The sequence below is a fragment of the Nilaparvata lugens genome, chromosome 4 (genome assembly GCF_014356525.2).
Source record: "Nilaparvata lugens isolate BPH chromosome 4, ASM1435652v1, whole genome shotgun sequence".
In the NCBI taxonomy this organism is placed as follows: domain Eukaryota; kingdom Metazoa; phylum Arthropoda; class Insecta; order Hemiptera; family Delphacidae; genus Nilaparvata; species Nilaparvata lugens.
The window spans coordinates 15017240-15035633 of record NC_052507.1 but is presented as its reverse complement, the minus strand read 5'-3'; the positions used below and the strand labels follow the sequence as shown (position 1 = coordinate 15035633).

Below are 18394 nucleotides of genomic sequence, written 5' to 3'. Positions count from 1 at the left end.
CTTCAATTTGATTAATTTTGATGACTCTACATCTAATTTATCAACAATAATTAGACACATAATCCCTGAGTACCTACAGGTCAGATTTCATTCTATGTGAAAGGTAGATGACTTATTTATAATACACTTTCTAAAATATTAATTTTGACAAGAAATTCAAATTTAAATAGGAAATTCAAGTGAAATTTCATATGTCATTGTAAGAAAAACAGTCGAGATAACTGCTCAACAGATAGACTATTTTAGAGACTAAGAATAGAATTGATTAGAAACGAACCTTTTCGAGATGATGGGCATCTTGCATGAGGTGCATTGCTGCAATGGTCGGCATTGTCATCAGCAATTGAGAAGACGAATCTGCATCACTGTTGACACGCTCCACTATACCTAAAAATTGAAAATCAAAGTTGGACTACCAAATAAAAAATGGTTCAAGTTTTTGAACAAACCTTGTGAATTATAAAGAGTCTTGTAGGAAGATCATGAAGAGCAAGGGTTCTCAAACATTTTTACTCCGCACTCCACTTTATTAATTGGAAAAAATGATGTTTTTTGCACTCCTCCCTTCAAGCTACTCTAAATTGAGATTATCTGAAATATTGATTCCCTATTGATTCATACAACAAGAACATCACCAAAAATGATAGGGAGAGAAAAAATAAGGTAACTTTGTGCTATTCCTCTCCCAAATTTACATAAGGTTACACAGATCGAAATAGGTTAGGTCTTGTAGTTGTTCACTTATCAAAATTTTCAGTTCTTGATTATTTTCACAAAGTAGAATTTAAAATTTAGATGCTTCAGAACCAAACATAGAAGAAATATTTCACATTGTTATCACTAAAATAGGAAATATTCACATATTAAAGAAATAATTTTGCAGGATCTAAAAACAAACTTAATTATCAACTATATTGAATGAGTTTTATGAGAAACACGGTCAATTCTTGAAGAGATACGTAAAGGTCGGTCCAGTAAAGCCAGTTAGACACACTTCGATTTTTGGACGTACGATTTTTTGCCGTCCTTATAAATTCGACCACATTGAATGGTCTTAACAAACACATGATCACATCTTATGTTCAATGTAATAGAATTTACAAGGACTGCAAAAACAAGACCAAAGATCGAAGTGTGTGTGTGTAACTAGACAGTCTTTTTAATACGATAATTACAACCTAAATCGCGTAACAATCTAGAAATGTGAGTAATATTGTGTTTGCGACGTCAATTGATGATTTAATATTCAAATCACAATCTCAATGTTTTTCATCCACATCTATTCTCACGCGACCTGGGTTTTGGTTTATAGGTCAAACAGCAACGATAAGTGAGCGTCTACTACCAACATTATTTAAAGGCTACTGAAACCTCATACAGAAGAGACTCAACTCACTAAAAGTTAGAGTTTCTCATACGAGTTTAATCTATTAAATACATTAATCTCATTAGAATACACATTCAACTCACTAAAAGTTTGGGTTTCTCATACGAATTGATTCTATGTTGGCATTAAAATATACATTTGGACTCTCATGAATATGAGCGTCTAGATCTAACTTTATTTATAGGCTACTCAAACCTCATGAAGAAAATACTCAATTTACTAGAGGTTTGAGTTTCTCATTCGAATTGAATCTATGCTGGCGTTAAAATCCACATTTGAACTCTCATGATTCATTTGGAAATCTCATGGCATCTCTAGGATATAAGGAACAGGTGGGAATAACACTAAACTATTTTGAATTTTATATAAGAAATAAATAATTGACTAGCCCAAGCAGATAAAACGTTAAACATGATATGTTTCAATTTTCGAATTTAATATAATATTACATTATTCTGAACACTTCATTGATAATTTTATAGTAGTAGTTTAAGTTAGTTTTTCAATAGTTACCAGTAGTGATGCTGGCTCTCCTGGTCTGCTGAGGCTGCTGCAGCTGCTGCAGCTGTGGACTGCTGTTGCTGTTGGGTAATACAGCTGTCGTCGACATCAGACCCATCGCTTCGCACTGCTCTCTGCGCAGGCTCTTCTCCATCTTGTCCTCCAGCAGGTGGTAGATGGCGCTCAAATGGTCAAAGCTGTTCTTCAACACCGACTACAAACAAAACCATATCAGTTAACAATCACCAAAATATAATTATTCTAAAATGCTTAAGTTTGATGGATTATCAGATGTTATTGCTAAATAAACAAACCCATAACTTGACTTACTTGACTTAGTTCCTGTCGCTCCTTGAGGAGCATAGGGCTTCCGAGAATGTCCTCCATCCAACTCTGTCGCGTGCTAACGCCTTCACCTCCAACCACGTTTTGCCGGCTTTCCCAATTTCTGTCTGGATGGTACGCTTCCACGTGATTTTTGGGCGTCCTCTTGTACGGTGTCCTTGAGGATTCCAGTCCAATGCGTCTTTTTCAATGGCACCTTCTTCCTTGCGCAACGTGTGCCCAATCCATCTCCATTTCCTTCTTTTTATCTGCATTTGGATTGGATCCTGACAGGTAGACTCCCATAGTGCTTCGTTGCTGATAACCTCTGGCCATCTGATGCCCATTATGCGACGCAAACATCTATTTACAAATACTTGTAACATTTTAGAGGTCACTGTAGTCACCTTCCAGGTTTCACATCCATATAAGAGGACTGATTTTACATTGCTATTAAAGAGTCGAATCTTTGTGGCTTTGGATATATTTTTATTTGCCCAAATTGGCCTCAATTGTATAAAAGCTCCGTTTGCTTTCTTGATTCGACTCTTTACATCTTGATCAGCTCCTCCTTCTACAGTGACCATACTACCCAAGTATAAAAAGGACTCTACCAGCTCGATATTGGAGTCGCCCATTTTCAAAGGCATGTCTGTTCTTGCATTTACTCTCATTTCCTTTGTCTTTCTAGCATTTATCTGCAAGCCGGCCTTTATTGCCTCATTTGAAATATTTCTCAGCTTTTCTTGCATGTCAGTAAAGCGCTGTGCCAGTAGACATATATCATCAGCAAAGTCCAGATCCTCTAGCCGCCCTCTTAGGCCCCAAGGTATCCCTCTTCTCCTACCTCCACCAGCTCTTCTCATCACACTGTCCAAAACCAGCAAGAATAACGTGGGAGACAACACACAGCCTTGACGGACTCCAGAAGTGACAGGTAGGGGTTCACTCAAACTTCCTGCATGGAGGACACGGCACTCACAATCCTCATACATATTTCTCAGAATGCTCACCATCTTCTGTGGGATGCCATAATTAATCAGTGTACTCCACATCACTCTTCTGTTAACTGAGTCAAAAGCTCTTTCGAAATCGATGAAAGCCAGGTAAACAGTGCTCTGCCATTCAACACTTTGCTCTAAAATTATCCTCAGTGTGTTTATTAAATCTACACAGCTACGGTGCTTCCTAAAACCAGCTTGTTCTCTCCGTATTTTCCTTTCAACAGAATCCTTTATCCTGTTTAGGATTACTCTTGCTAGCACTTTACTAGGCACTGAGAGCAGTGTTACCCCTCTCCAGTTTACACAATCTGTAGAGCAACCTTTCTTGGGTATCTTCATTATAGTACCTGTCTTCCATTCTGCAGGAACTCTTTCTTCTTCCCAAATTTTGGTGATTAGGGGATACAAGATATCAGCACTCGTCTCTACATCAACTTTTAAAACATCTGGTGAGATATTGTCTGAGCCAGGAGCTTTTCCATTTTTCATCTCACTTATAGCCTTCTTCACCTCATCTTTTGTTGCACTTCCCATTCTATGTCTGTGACCACTGGCCCATCTCTGTGCTCTATTTCTTCATGATTCTCTATCTCATTTTGCCTATTGAAGATTTCCATGAAGTGTTCTCTCCATCTTTCAAGTTGCTCATCCTTACTAGTCAGCAATTGCCCTTCCTTACTCTTTACTGGGCCATCATTTCGATAGGATCTCTTGGATAAAGCTCTTGTGATTCTGTACAACTCTTTGCTGTCACCTATCCTTGCTGCTTGTTCTGCCCTAGCTGCCATATCATCTACATACTTTCGGTGATCCCTTCTGACACACTTTTTCACCTCCTTCTCTGTTCTTGAGTACTCATCCTGGGCCTGTTTTTTCTGCAACCTAGTTTTGCTCGTATTGATGTTGGCTTTCTTAACTTTTCTGAGCTGTATAAGATCCCATGTTTGTTCAGACATCCAGTCCTTCTTCTGGTGATCTCTCTTACCTAGAACAGATTTGCTTGTTTCTAGGTAAGCTTCTCTAACATTCATCCATAGACTGTCAACACTTCTCTCATCATTCTCCTGCATCAAAACATCAAAGCGGTTTTTGACTTCAAGAGCAAACTGGGTTTTCACATGCTCATTCCTCAGCTTTGCTTCATCAAATCGCATTCTGGGACTCACAAATTTCCTCCCTGCAGCCATTATCTTCATAGCAAACGTAGCTACCATTAAATGATGATCACTATTTGCATCTGCCCCTCTCTTATTTCGTACATCAGTGAGACACCTCCTGAATTTTCTACTAACAGCAAAGTGGTCAATCTGATTTTCAGTGAGATGGTCTGGAGATACCCAGGATACTTTGTGGCATTTCTTATGAGGAAATAGAGTTCCGCCAATTACAAGATCACGGTCTGCACAAAAGTCAATAAACATTTCTCCATTTATGTTACGCTCACCTAGACCATGCTTTCCCATTATGTGCTCTAATCCTTCATTATCCGCACCCAACTTAGCATTTAGATCCCCCATCACTATTACTATATCTCTCTGGTTGACAGTTCTTATAGTTTCATTCAACTCTTCATAGAAAGCCTCCTTCATTTGATCCTCACTAGTCTCTGTTGGGGCATAGCACTGTATAATGGTAACGTGTCTAATCTTTGTTTTGAATCTAGCAGTCAAAATTCTATCTGAGACGGGGTTCCAACTCATTAAGCTCCTCCTAGCTATCTTGCTCATGAGTATGCCAACTCCATTTCTACGTTCTGCATTTTCTCCAGTTTTACCTGAGTAGATGAAGGTTGTGTCATCACTTGTTTTCATTTCACCAAAGTCAGGCCATCTAACCTCACACAAGCCAAGAATATCCAATTTGTAAGCAATCATCTCCCTAACCACCTGTCTTAGTTTTCCTCTCTCTCCTAAAGTCCGTATATTCCAAAATCCAATTCGAGTTTTTTGTTTCATTCCAAATGTTCCTAAATTTCCGGTCCGGTTTTCATTCTCTTCAGTTTCAGTAATAAGGTTGGTTTAAGGTATGCGGGTTATTAGCCCACAGTACCCGAACAAACCATAAGCGATGATAATATTTCAACAACTATAGTGGAAGGAGTAAAAAGACTAGAGCACAAACCAAGAGCTCTATTCAGCTCTATTCAAGAGACTAATTCAGTAAAATATTAGAATAGGTTTTATTTCACCAGAAAACAATTTTATAAAATACAATATTATTAACACCAGAATTAAAAAAAAATGTTAATTTGATTAGTTTTAGAAAAATGGATTCAAATACTGTAAGTTGTTTTTTATCTTCCGTGGGAAGTTCCGTGGGAGGGAGGTCTTTAAATTGACCATTTTTCTGGAATTGAATAATTTTAATTTTTCCCATAATATTATTGTGTATTGTAATTGAAAACTCTACTTCCAGAGTTCATCGTGCATTCAACTAAATGAACGCTGAAAATTAAAGAAATTTGGATGCCTAGATGTTTTTAGGAAATCGATAATTTCCATACGTATGGTACTAAAGTGAGTACAGTGAAAAGCAACATTTTAGTAGTCAATTCATCAACTCAACATAACCTCCAGAATGTTCATTTTACATAGTTTTAGGCAAATTATGCTTTCTTTCAACCAAATTGTATTTTATGAAAAATAAATAAGAAAAAAAATTGATAAATAAATAAACAAATAAATAAATGAATGAATAAATATCATACCTTGCAAATCATATCCCTATCCAAGCCGGCAGCTGAAGCATGTGATCTACAACAGCATTATTAACCGCTCCGGTCTCGGCAGGAACTGCTAACGAGGTATCTTCTAGTAGGAGGTCATTATCGAACTGTAACATGTAGCAGTCAACATTAACCATAACTGAAATATCAAATAAATTTTGTGACAATTATGAAAATCTCACGTTTTCTTATAATGGAATAAGAAAATTGAACCTGGATATTCATAATAATGGTTTACAGAATGTTTATGTAGTATAATCCTATCTATTACTAGATACACGTCCAAGTTGAAAATTATCATTGGTAATCATCATTATCATATCTACTACAATTGATCATTGATAGTTATATTAGAAACTACAGGGTAATCCGTGCTCCAAAAGGGTCTAATTAAAAACTTGACAAACTGAAACTTGAACGAGTGGAATCTTGAAGTGTTTGAAATAGGTCTAGAACCATCTTCGGTAAATTAAAAATCTACATTATGCAATATTTCAAGTTAATGAGTCCAGTAGTTCAGACGTGATGATGCGTCATTCGTGAATTTCCTATCCCGTATATAAGCTAGTTCTTTCCTTTATTATAGTATAGATACCGGTAACTGTAGATCACTATATCAAATAAAAATTTATAACCAACGTTTTTTTTTTCAAATTGCGAACTACAGTGACTAACGACTTCTTGTTTGTTGTAGTACCTCAACATCAAACATAATATATAACTGATTGTTGACTTTACTAGCTATGACAGGGCAAACTTTACACTGAAATTGGAACCGTAAATGAAGATACACACACATAGATTTATTGTAGTTGCTCACAATAAATTAAAGTCTCTTGTATCAAATTATTCTCTATTTTCAGTTTTCCATTTCCAGTGTTTCCAAGAATGTAAAATTCTTAATCAAGGAGGAACTATTGCAAGAGAACTATTTCTTACCTGTTTCATCCATTTATGGGCTAAAATTTGTTCCATTTTCAGCCGTCTTTCAGGATTAACTAGCAGCATGTGTCGGATTAAATCTTCACAATCTGAGAAAGGATAAGAAAGATTACTTTAATTTGCAAACATTTTGATGCATTATAATAAATTTTATATTTCTGGTTCAATATTATAAGCTTATCGTAATATACAATCCCTATTTCATATTTACTATTTTAGCATTTACTGGTTGAATGGCACCGAATAGATGAATTTCAATACCACTTATTTCTGGCAAAAACACTGACTATATTTTGCAGATGTTATTCGTATTTCAATAAAATACAATTAGAATGTGTCTTTTGAGAAAAAAGTAATTTGTATTTTGTTAAGATACAAATATAACCTGCAATTTAGATGTTGAAAACTTCACTTTTCGTGTAGTTGAGAAGTTGATATTGTGGTAATTATTCATATTAAATAAAAAGACTAAGAAATTGTCAAACTCTGATGAGTTTATCAGAGATTGACAATGGTGTAACAACTGAAATCGGTCTTTCTAACTATCAATAAATCTGTGGTTTTTGACAATTTCTTAGTATTTTTATTTAATAAGTTGGAAACTTCGTCGAGTCGATATAAATTTATTTATAATTTTAAATTGAAAGAATATTGAATACTGTACCTGCACTCATAAAAAATGGTATACGGAACATGCCGGTCATGACTCTTTTCCGAAGGCAGTGTAAGGTCAAACCATCAAAGGGCAAGGCACCACAGACGAGGACGTACAAAACTACACCTAGGCTCTGAAACATGTAAAATAATAGTTAATCAAAGTAGGGTAATTGCAAATAATATAAAATACTCTAAGTAAAAGTAAATAAATAACTAAGTAAGTAGATAGTGATCGTTAAATTATATTAATTCATACTAATAAATCGTAATTAAAATGATCCTTTAAACTTCAGAATAGAAAAACACTCACTTATTAAAGCATATTAAATTTTTGTTTGAACTAAGATATTCTCAATGTCTCCTACTAGGCTAGTATAGTTCTTTCTACTAGTATAGTATATATATTTCTACCATAAAAGCACTTCAATTATATGAGCTACTTTTGTACAAATTAATAAAAACAATATAGAAACTTGTAGTACCCTTTATTATTAAAAACTTTAAAATGTTTCAACGACTAGTTTCGACCACAACTTGGGTCATTTCAAGTGTTCAAATGACCTAAGTTATGGTCGACACTAGTCGTTGAAACATTTTAAAGTTTTTAATAATAAAGGGTACTTCAAGTTTTTATTAATCTTTCTACCAATATGATTGCGGTTTTCTTCATACAAGTCGATCTATGATACTCCGAACAATCTTTCTGATGCGAAGAGTTAAGCGTGCTTTGTGTTGAGGTTGACATAAAACTTTATTTTACTTATAACTTACACATTTTCAAATACAGGTTACCAGTCTATCTGTTGTCCAAAGATTGTAATGAGTCTTTACATTGAGCTAGTTTGAGAATTTAATACAAGTTTTCGTCACAAATCATAATAGTATTAACTTTCAATGTTAAATGTTCCGTTAAATATGGAGTTGAGCATTCATTCAGTGGGTGTATATTAGATTTATAAAATTAACAAGTTTGTAACCATTTGTTATCATCATGTGGATGGATTGAACAATGATAAATTCTTAAAAATTAATCTACGAAATTCAATTCAAGCTGTATACTAGAGTATTTCAAGTGCTCTTCTTCAATAAATTTTTAAACTTTATCGATTACCGACATCCCGTGAGGTGGTTTTAAGCGGAATTGGAAGATTTTAATAAGAAAACTCCCCTGCTAGCAGTCATATTCTCTGTTTTGTTTGACAGCGGCTCCACTTACCCATATATCGGCTTTTGGTCCGTCATATTCTAGTCCTTCGAACAGTTCTGGAGCGGCATAAGGAGGGCTACCACACCACGTGGATAATTTTTTACCCAATTCAAAATGATTACTAAATCCGAAATCTGTAATCATATATAATGAAATAATACAGATACATAATCAAATTTAATAGTTATGAATTTTAATTCTAAAGTTTTTTTTATTATCAATCTCTTCACAATTCAAATAACAGCAACAATTCAGAAAACTTTTGGTGCTGAGAAATATGTATTGACTTTGAAATAAATTTGCTGAATACATTTTGAAATACAGAATTTTTTCAATAAATCTCTGTTTCTTCTACCTCCTTTTTGACTGATAATCAATTGAATTTCATGAAAGGAGACAAGTACATCGAAAAATGTTGTTTCATCTCAATCATCCGAACTTCTTGTTCTAAAAGACTATCTAGTTATAATGCTTATACTAGACCTGAATGTTCCTTCATTTTTCAACGAATTTTCCTCATATTTATTGCTTGCCATAGACTTGTCACATGACTTGGCAAAGGACATTGAAGAATTCAATCGATCACCTTGAGCGAATTGCTTTTTACGATAAACCTGATATTACTTTGAAATTCACAATTAAAGAAAATCATCATAATAAATTAATGAGATATTGTAGCGTAGATTTTCCAAAATCTTAATCCTCACCAACCGGTGTTTGAATAATAATAATGTATCAAACTAAGAATCTCTTTAGTATGCACTGAGTTTGTCTCAAAACAGAAGATCATAGAGAGAATTATTAATTAGTGTTTCATTAGCAAGATAAAGAAAACAATACAAGGTTTTATAAGAGTTGTAAAATTACAATCACAACAAATAACCAAGTAGTAAATATATCAAAACTCTTGATAAAAAAAAATCTTATCCTAAAACAAAATTGATAAAGTGATCCTTATTGAAAATATGAAGAATACAATACTTCTTTTCACAACATTATCAAGTGGAATTACTATCAGACATCTCAATTAGTAATAATATTGCAATTATTGGCAGCAAAGGTTACATTCTTATCAAAAAAGAGTTCATAAGTTGGAAAAAGATGAGTGCAACTACAATAATTTGAAAGTCAGACTGATATACCAAATAAAATGAGGTGAACTCTTACCAGCTAATTTAATATTCATGTTTTCGTCCAATAACAAATTCTCAGCCTTTAAATCTCTATGTACAATTTTTCGACTGTGACAGTAGTTGACTGCGCACACAATCTGATGGAAGATGCGACATGCTTCCTTCTCACTTATTCGTCCATTATTTACTAAATGATCTGGAAATTAAATTGAAACATATAAATTTACAATGTTATTTTCAGAGATACGATATTCAAAACTAATTTACCAATATGAAAACTATGATTATTTTTAATATTGCTACCACACTGATTTTGCAGTGCGATACTAATTGTTAGCGCATGAACCTCGGGTTTTCTTGCATTGTAAAATTGAAAGTTACTAGCAATAGAAATAATTTCACTTTGTGGGATATAATCACATTAAGCAAAGTATATTGTAGTCTTATAAGACTCACTATAGATATGCCTTTTACTGTATGTGTTTTGCACTGACTTTATCATTTATACAATGTAGGTTACATATAACTGAATATATTGTACATAACAGGTTTGAATAAATTAAAATTTTGGTTGAAATAGAGAATGGTATGAGTATCTAGTAATCACAACACATGAACATTATTAATTCATAGATATTTGAATATTTTAGAAGGCAACTGTGAAAAGCTTTTTCCTTTTTATGAGATAAATTCTTATCTCAGCATCCAGTAGAATGAATGAATTCGGAAAATATCTGGATGTATAACATTTTAAATGTTAATTTTTTTATTTCACATAACTATGAAGACTTGATAGGATGGATTCAGATAACAAAGGAAGATTGGTAAGCCTATTGAATGTATGGAAGTTCCAGACAACTTCATAATTTTCTAATAACTTCTACTCGTTCTTCCAAACATGAGGAGAAAAGCTGATAAGGGTCTTCAATAAATAAATTAGAGTACCAAGTACTAAATCCAAACTGCAGTAAAAAATCACGCCAAACATTCAGTTAATTGGAGAAGTTTGCTTTGACCTCAAACACTATCTATCAAATATATTCGACAAGCGATTTTTCATTGTTGAATAATGAACAACTGTTAGCAGTAATCTAATCTCTGAAAATGAACCGACTTGCGATTGGGTTGAACTTCTCTGAATTTTTCACACTACATGTCACAGTTATGGGAAACTTGATGAGAGACGATATTCCATAAACTCAACAAGAATAATAATTTATAGCCACAATTAATTCTCCCCCTTGAACTTGATATCTCCTAGAAAAATATGTTTTCCCCTTACAAACGCTAGTTATTTCATAAACAAGTTTTAAACGAAAATTTATTGGTTTTCTACTATGCTGCATCATTAGAAAACCCATCTATTTTATCATTTAAAAGGATTACATTATTACAACACCCGTTCTAATAATTAATTGAATCAATCATGGATAAAATGAAAATCGGGGGACCTGAGACTATAAAAATCATCTTTTTGAAACGCAAATTTCCCTCCTCGATGGTGGTTGAGAAAGGAGAGTGGAAATGAATATGAAATATAGAAAGTGAAATATACAATACATCATAATATTAAAAAATGTTCCGTGTAATGAATTTCAATTAGATAACGGGAACAGAATGTGACAGATACATAATTATCCTAATCATTAAAGTCAACCAGTCCTATTATAATCAATCAAATAAACATGTTTCGGTTGAATGCGATTCAGTTAAAGGTTATTGTGCACTCACTAATAATACACAAGGTTTTCATGTTTGCAGTGCAAAAATACTATTAATTTGCAGTACATTAATTTCATACAATTTTATATTATATTACTCTCCTTGCCCCACCTACTACCATAGGTAAGGAAAGTATTGCTTTCTAAAAAAATGTAAGGTACCCCAATTTCAAGTTTTCTATACGTTTCAAGGTCCCCTGAGTCTAAAATTGTTTAATGTATATTCTAATTGTTTATTCAATGTAATGTATTGTGAATAATGTTGTACAATTTATCCATACTGCTTGAAAATGCAAATAATTTTCAACGTGAATTTAATTGACACTCTTGAAAACAGCTACGATAATGATTTCTGAATTTGAAAATAACAAATTGACTAATTACTAATGTAATGTATTGTATTTGTATGTATATAATGATGTGCTATATTGTAAATGATTTATTTTCGCAAAACACAATCATACATATCAACGTAAATTTCATCACCGTTCAACAATGATAATGCTTTCTGATAATATTAAATTGACTAATGAATATGGATTCATTGTAAACTTTAGTACTGCAAAACGAATAATAAAACTCACCAAAAATTTCACCTTTACTAGCGTATTCTGTTACTAAATATATCATCTTTTCGGTTTCCATAACCTGAAACAGTGGACAATTAGCAATAGAGTTGATTGAATCAATGTTGATTTTCAACCCTTTCATATTGAAACTGGAATATCAATTAACATATTGAAAACTGAACCAATACAAATTTGATCACTTTCATTTATAGAGAGAACTTTCAACCTATCATTTATCACCACTACTAACTGAGAGTGATGATAATGGATGTAAAGGAACTTGAAGAATGATATTTTTCTATTTAAATTAGCTTCATAAAATCCAAATTACTGTACATCTACATCAAACTTATAATATGAATAGCCTACATTGAAAACGTGATTATAATATTAAATTTAAAACGTGAAAAAAATCATTATTATAAGTACTGTAATAAGAATTGAATTTCATATACAAATATGAGGTCAAAGGAAATGCTCTGATTCATACATATTATTATTCATTTATATATTGATAGATACAATATCATTCTCAACTATGAATTATTGGGAAAGGAACAACAGGCTTAAAGCCAAAAACTGTTCCTTTCCCAAATTTGAATAGAAATTGTCCAAAAATAGGTTGAGTTTATCACATTATAAGTTTTGTCCAATTTTGAGTCCAAAATATATATAAAATTCATGATTCATTCACATTAGTGACATTGGTAATAAAAGCCCATGGTAGTATTTCATCTCGAAAACTAATAATTTCCAGACCTTTCTAGTGGAATGTTTCACATTAAAATGATTGATGAATATGAAATTAATGAGTATTATTCTCATCAGAATGATTATAACATCTTTTACTACATTTTATCAGCATTACTGGACAACCAGAACAATTCCGTTTAGTAATAATCTATTTTACATAGACTATAACTGTTGAACAATATTCATTAAGATTCGATTTCAAAACAATATCATGTTCCTAATGGAGCCAAGGCTTTGTTAACGGATTGTTGGTGCTTTAGTTTGCAGATTACAATCTACCTTCATGTTTGCAATTAATACTGTTTGGAGAAAGTGACTTCACTTGCAAACAACCAGCAAATATTATCTGATCGGCTGCAGGATTATCATCTGTAATGTCATTCAAATTAGTCATTGCGATTATAATGCCTGATAAAGGCCACTCACTTCTTTGTTGGTGAATTACTATCTGCAGGATTTTCTACAAGGTAATGGCAATGACCTATCCTATCATTCTAATAAGGTAATAATGTAATAATGTTATCAAGGTTCGTAAGTGAGTCTGAGATGATCAAATTAAATAATTATTAACCAAAGATTAAATATTTTTATCATTTTTTATTCAAAAAATTTTGGTAGAATCTGAGCTATCTAAAGGTGCGTACAGATATACGCGCCGCGAACATGAGCAATTCACTTTTAATCAGCTTTTACAGAAACGGTAAGATACAGATAAAAAAAGCTTGACATCAGCTGATTAAAAGTGAATTGCTCATGTTCGCAGCGCGTAAATCTGTACGCACCTTTACACTTACTAGACCTATATTGTCTCATGATATAATCTTCACAAAATTTGAGACCTATTTTATGCACAAGTATAAAATGATGTAAGATGGTTTTCTGGAAATAGAAATATATTGTATTTTTCATCGTCATCATAAAAAAGAAATATAGATGAAGAATAATTTTTCATTTACAAGATAAAATCTTCAGAGAAATATACAACTACTTATCAGTTGAAACTATATATGTAAAACATAGTTGCTTTCATTTAATTTGATCTTTGATTTCCAGAGTTACTTGATCTGTATCTAACTTTTATTCATTTTTTTCAATGCTATATTGATAATTTTGTTTTCCACAAAAACTTCAAATGTATTCAAGATTTTCCAAGTATTTTGAATCGATAGTGTTGAAGATTGGCTACTTGGTCTGAGATACATAGAGGATAGAATTCAGATTAATTGAACGAAAAAATAAAAGTGAAATATATTATAGAGTTTATATTTTTATCTGATGTAATCTTAAAACATTGGAAGCATGAGATGGATATATTTACCTGATACAGTCTTATAATATTAGGATGCCTGAGCTGTGTAAGAATTTGAATTTCTCTAAATATTTTCTTCAGGTTATCTTCGTCTAGTTTCGTCTTGTCTATTATCTTGATCGCCACCTGAAAATGAAGAAAGCAATTAATGCACAGAACTTCACTGTCAATAAATTATCTATAAATTTACAATATCCAAAAATGCAGTGAGATGATCAATTGATTGATGTAAATGTTCTTAGTCTGTAGGAAAATTGTGAAGAAAATTTGTGAAATTCATTAATCATAACACATTATCATAAACAAATGATAAAAATATTTATTTAAATTTTAATCATTGTCATAGGGGGGAAGGAAATAAATCACAATAAGACAAATTTTAGTATTATAGTTGTATTTAATCAAACCATCAACATTACAAGTATACAAATTGTATGATCAAGAAAGTGAGAATAATAATACAGATAAGATATTTGTCTGATATAGCATAGTTTTCTGGAAATTGAAATATATTGAATTTTTCATCGTCATCATATCAAAGAAATGTAGATGAAGAATGATTTTTCATTTACAGGATAAACTCATCAGAGTAATAAATAACAACTTATCAGTTGAAACTACATAAGTAAAACATCGCTTCTTTGTTCAAAATGATTGCCGCGCATCTTCAATTAATAAGCCTGTAAACAATCAAGTTCAAAAGTTCTGCAACAAATCGCCTTAATACATCTTTATTAATTTTACATACCCTATTATCTAACTAGTAGTTCTGTGAACAGTAGACCTGACGCAGTATATTCATCCACAAGTACCTGATTGAAAAACTATAGACCTTATGGAAATACAGCAATAGACTGGGGCTTCTCCACACATCTGTGTAATCACTTGTCAGCTGATTTATGATGAATAATTCTATAGTCTGATTTTTACTTTCCTTGCCCTATTACCATAGGTAAGGAAAGAATATTGCTTTCCGAAAAAAATTAAGGTACCCCAATTTCTAAATTTCTATACGTTTCAAGGTCCCCTGAGTCCAAAATAGTGTGTGTTTGTGTGTGTGTGTATGATATCGATATCTCATCTCCCAATTAACGGAATGACTTAAAATTTGGAACTTAAGGTCCTTACACAATAAGGATCCGACACGGACAATTTCGATCAAATGCAATTCAAGATGGCGGCTAAAATGGCGAAAATGTTGTCAAAAACAGGGTTTTTCGTGATTTTCTCGAAAACGGCTCCAACGATTTTGATCAAATCCATACCTAAAATAGTCATTGATAAGCTATATCAACTGCCACAAGTCTCATATCTGTAAAAATTTCAGGAGCTCCGCCCCATCTATGCAAAGTTTGATTTTAGGTTCACAATTATGAGGCTCCAGATACAATTTAAACAAAGAATTTCAAGTGGTAAAGATTCAGCATGAAAATCTCTACAATTTATGTTCAGTAACATTTTCACCTAAAATTGAAAATGAGCTCGAAATTCGAGAAAATATGATTGTTCAATTGCAAACTATTGGCAACTGTTGATTCTATTAAATCATTCACTATGAAGAGATAGCAGAACTTGCGTGTCTCCAGCGTTATTGTCCTGTCACCAGATGACTCAGATCTTTAAATAGTAGACTTGAGATGCGCGGGAACACTAGCGTCGGTTGATCAATTTTCATAACGGCAAGGAAAGTTGTGTGAGTGCGCCACACCAGATTTTTACTCTAATATTGGCGTATGAAGGAGGCTCCTTTTTCCTTTTATATTATCCTTGAAATGCAAAATTTCCAAAAACCTTGTATATACGTCGACGCGCAATTAAAAAAGGAAGATACCTGTCAAATTTCATGAAAATCTATTACCGCGTTTCGCCGTGAATGCGCAACATATAAACATTTAAACATTAAGAGAAATGCCAAACCGTCGACTTGAATCTTAGACCGAGCGAAGTGAGGTCAATTAACGTACTTTACAATAAATTACGTATATCAAATACAAATAACAGCTAGCACATTATGGTCGCTAACCTTCGTTACAGACCCCATCTATGTAATTTATAAATCAAATAAAGATTTATAGTGGTATAACGTTGGTGTAAGACTGAAGACTCATTAATTTTGCAGAAAGTCCTCCAATTTATGATTTTTTGTAGTATAAAGCACTGCATGAGCTCAACATTGGAATTGTGTTCAAGTATTGAGGTGAACGTACTTTGTTGGAATTAAAAAAAAACTCAAATGAATTGTAATAACTGACAAGGCATATGATTTGCGTATTTAGTAGAAGTGCTTATTCATGTGAATTCACAATAGGTCCAACACAAATTCACTGACAATTGTTTTCGATGATACAGGCTAGAGTTTATTATCCTTTGCTTTGTAAAAATTTTGATTTAGGAAAAACCCTGATATTATAATAGATTTGATAAGTAGGGTAGGTACTAATAAAAATTCATATTATGTACTTTAGAATATTGTAAAACACGTGTAACGAAATTACAGACTATAAATATTCTTCAATCACGTTAAATTTATTTTTTATTTGGATAACAAATTAATTGAATGACCTCATCTAATGACCCTACCTGGCTATCTTGATAGGATGTTTAACAAGTCACATATATTAGAGAAACTGATTATCGGAGTTGAAGAAATTTAGCGAAGCTACTTCTTGATTGTACAATGAACAATCATAAAGTACACACAAAGTATAATAATTATAAAGTATAGCAGCCCTAAACAGAAAGTACAGACCGGAGAGGTAACAGTAGGATTAAACGAAACTTTTAAATGCAGACCTGATAGAGGAAACGTAAGGTAAGACACTGAATGGAGTGGGAAATATACGACAAAACTCCGTTATTTATTGTTTATTAATTATGTTCAGACCGCCGATAAAACAGCTATAAAGTTCAGTGTTCCATATCGTGCCACAAAACTCACACGCCAAACTGCATTGTGATACAAAGTTGCCACCACAAACAAGAAATAGAGAGAGAATATTAATTTGAGAGATAAGGGTGGAAACAAAATAAGAATGAGTGTGAGAGTGTAGGAGAAAGTGTAGTATGTGTGTTGGTGTTACAGGGGAGACAAACTGTGACGTAGATATTGACGTCAGTGCTCCCTAGCCTCCCCACCCCCTGTCCACCACAACTCACCGCACTGCATACTTCACCACTTAAGGGTTGAAAGAAGATAAGGGTGGTGGGTGGAAAATGAGCGCAGCCTTCATAACCTTTTTAGTCAGCTATTTGTAAAATGAGATTTCCAAATTACAAATTTTCCCACAAGTATTATGTTGAATATTGATGTGGATCTTGACGGAGGGAAATATAGGATGTTTTTCTCTCCTCAAAAAAGAGAAAGCCGGTCAAGTAAAAATTAAATTTATTTTCAATTGCAAATCCATTCATAAGTTCATTCTAGATTCATCGATGATTCGATTATCTATTAATGAAAAATAAAAAATCAACAGATGAAGAGAGTCATAAGGAATTGAAAACTTGACTACCAGGACGTTTTCGAAATTAATGCTACTAAAAAAAGTGTTTGGTCAATACCTACTAGCATGGAGGAACTATACTTATATGTAGAACTATTAATAGAGTAGTTATTCCATGCTACTAGTAGACCTATATGATATTATACTCTATCTCTTTTCTGTATAGGGCTACTTGTAAAATATTTCAAAAAAGGTACTGAGATTTTAATTTTTCTTTATATTGATATTATACTCTATTTGCTGTAACTTCCAAGTTAGAGTAGCACAGATAGAGTAATATCTAATTTGGAAGTTACATCAAAAGTACAGTAGCCAGGACAAGTTGGCTTGTATCTGTGATAGTAGGTATTGGTAAGGTTGACTTCTGGACCTGGTGTCACCTGGTGAGATGCGGGGGAGACAAGAACTTTCATGACGTGTCGTTCAACGAAACTCCTATCTTCTTTATTGCCAATATTGGAAGTTGCGGAAGTCTCCAGGCTTCGGGGTGATTGATAGCACCCAGTGATCCATTTGGAATTCTATTCGATTAATTAAGCCCCTCCATTTCGATTGATTGTGAGAGCACTACACTTATTCTATGACTCCTTTATACACCATAAGAGAGTGGCCACAGACTTGGTAACAGAATATGAAGCAAGAACTAACAAATAATTTATACT

The 18394-nt window shown here is 33.0% G+C and overlaps 1 protein-coding gene across 1 annotated transcript in view; it reads right to left on the bottom strand.

Moving 5' to 3' along the window:
• LOC120350811 (serine/threonine-protein kinase SIK3 homolog) overlaps window positions 1–18145 on the bottom strand; it is a 36836-nt gene extending 18691 nt beyond the window's left edge. Inside the window, 11 exon segments of the mRNA XM_039425687.1 lie at window positions 278–387; window positions 1901–2102; window positions 5924–5949; window positions 5952–6048; window positions 6881–6972; window positions 7548–7671; window positions 8757–8881; window positions 9915–10076; window positions 12186–12249; window positions 14242–14358; window positions 18029–18145. Coding sequence (XP_039281621.1) covers window positions 278–387; window positions 1901–2102; window positions 5924–5949; window positions 5952–6048; window positions 6881–6972; window positions 7548–7671; window positions 8757–8881; window positions 9915–10076; window positions 12186–12249; window positions 14242–14358; window positions 18029–18145 — 1236 coding nt within the window.
• Between the last annotated feature and the right edge of the window lie 249 nt (window positions 18146–18394).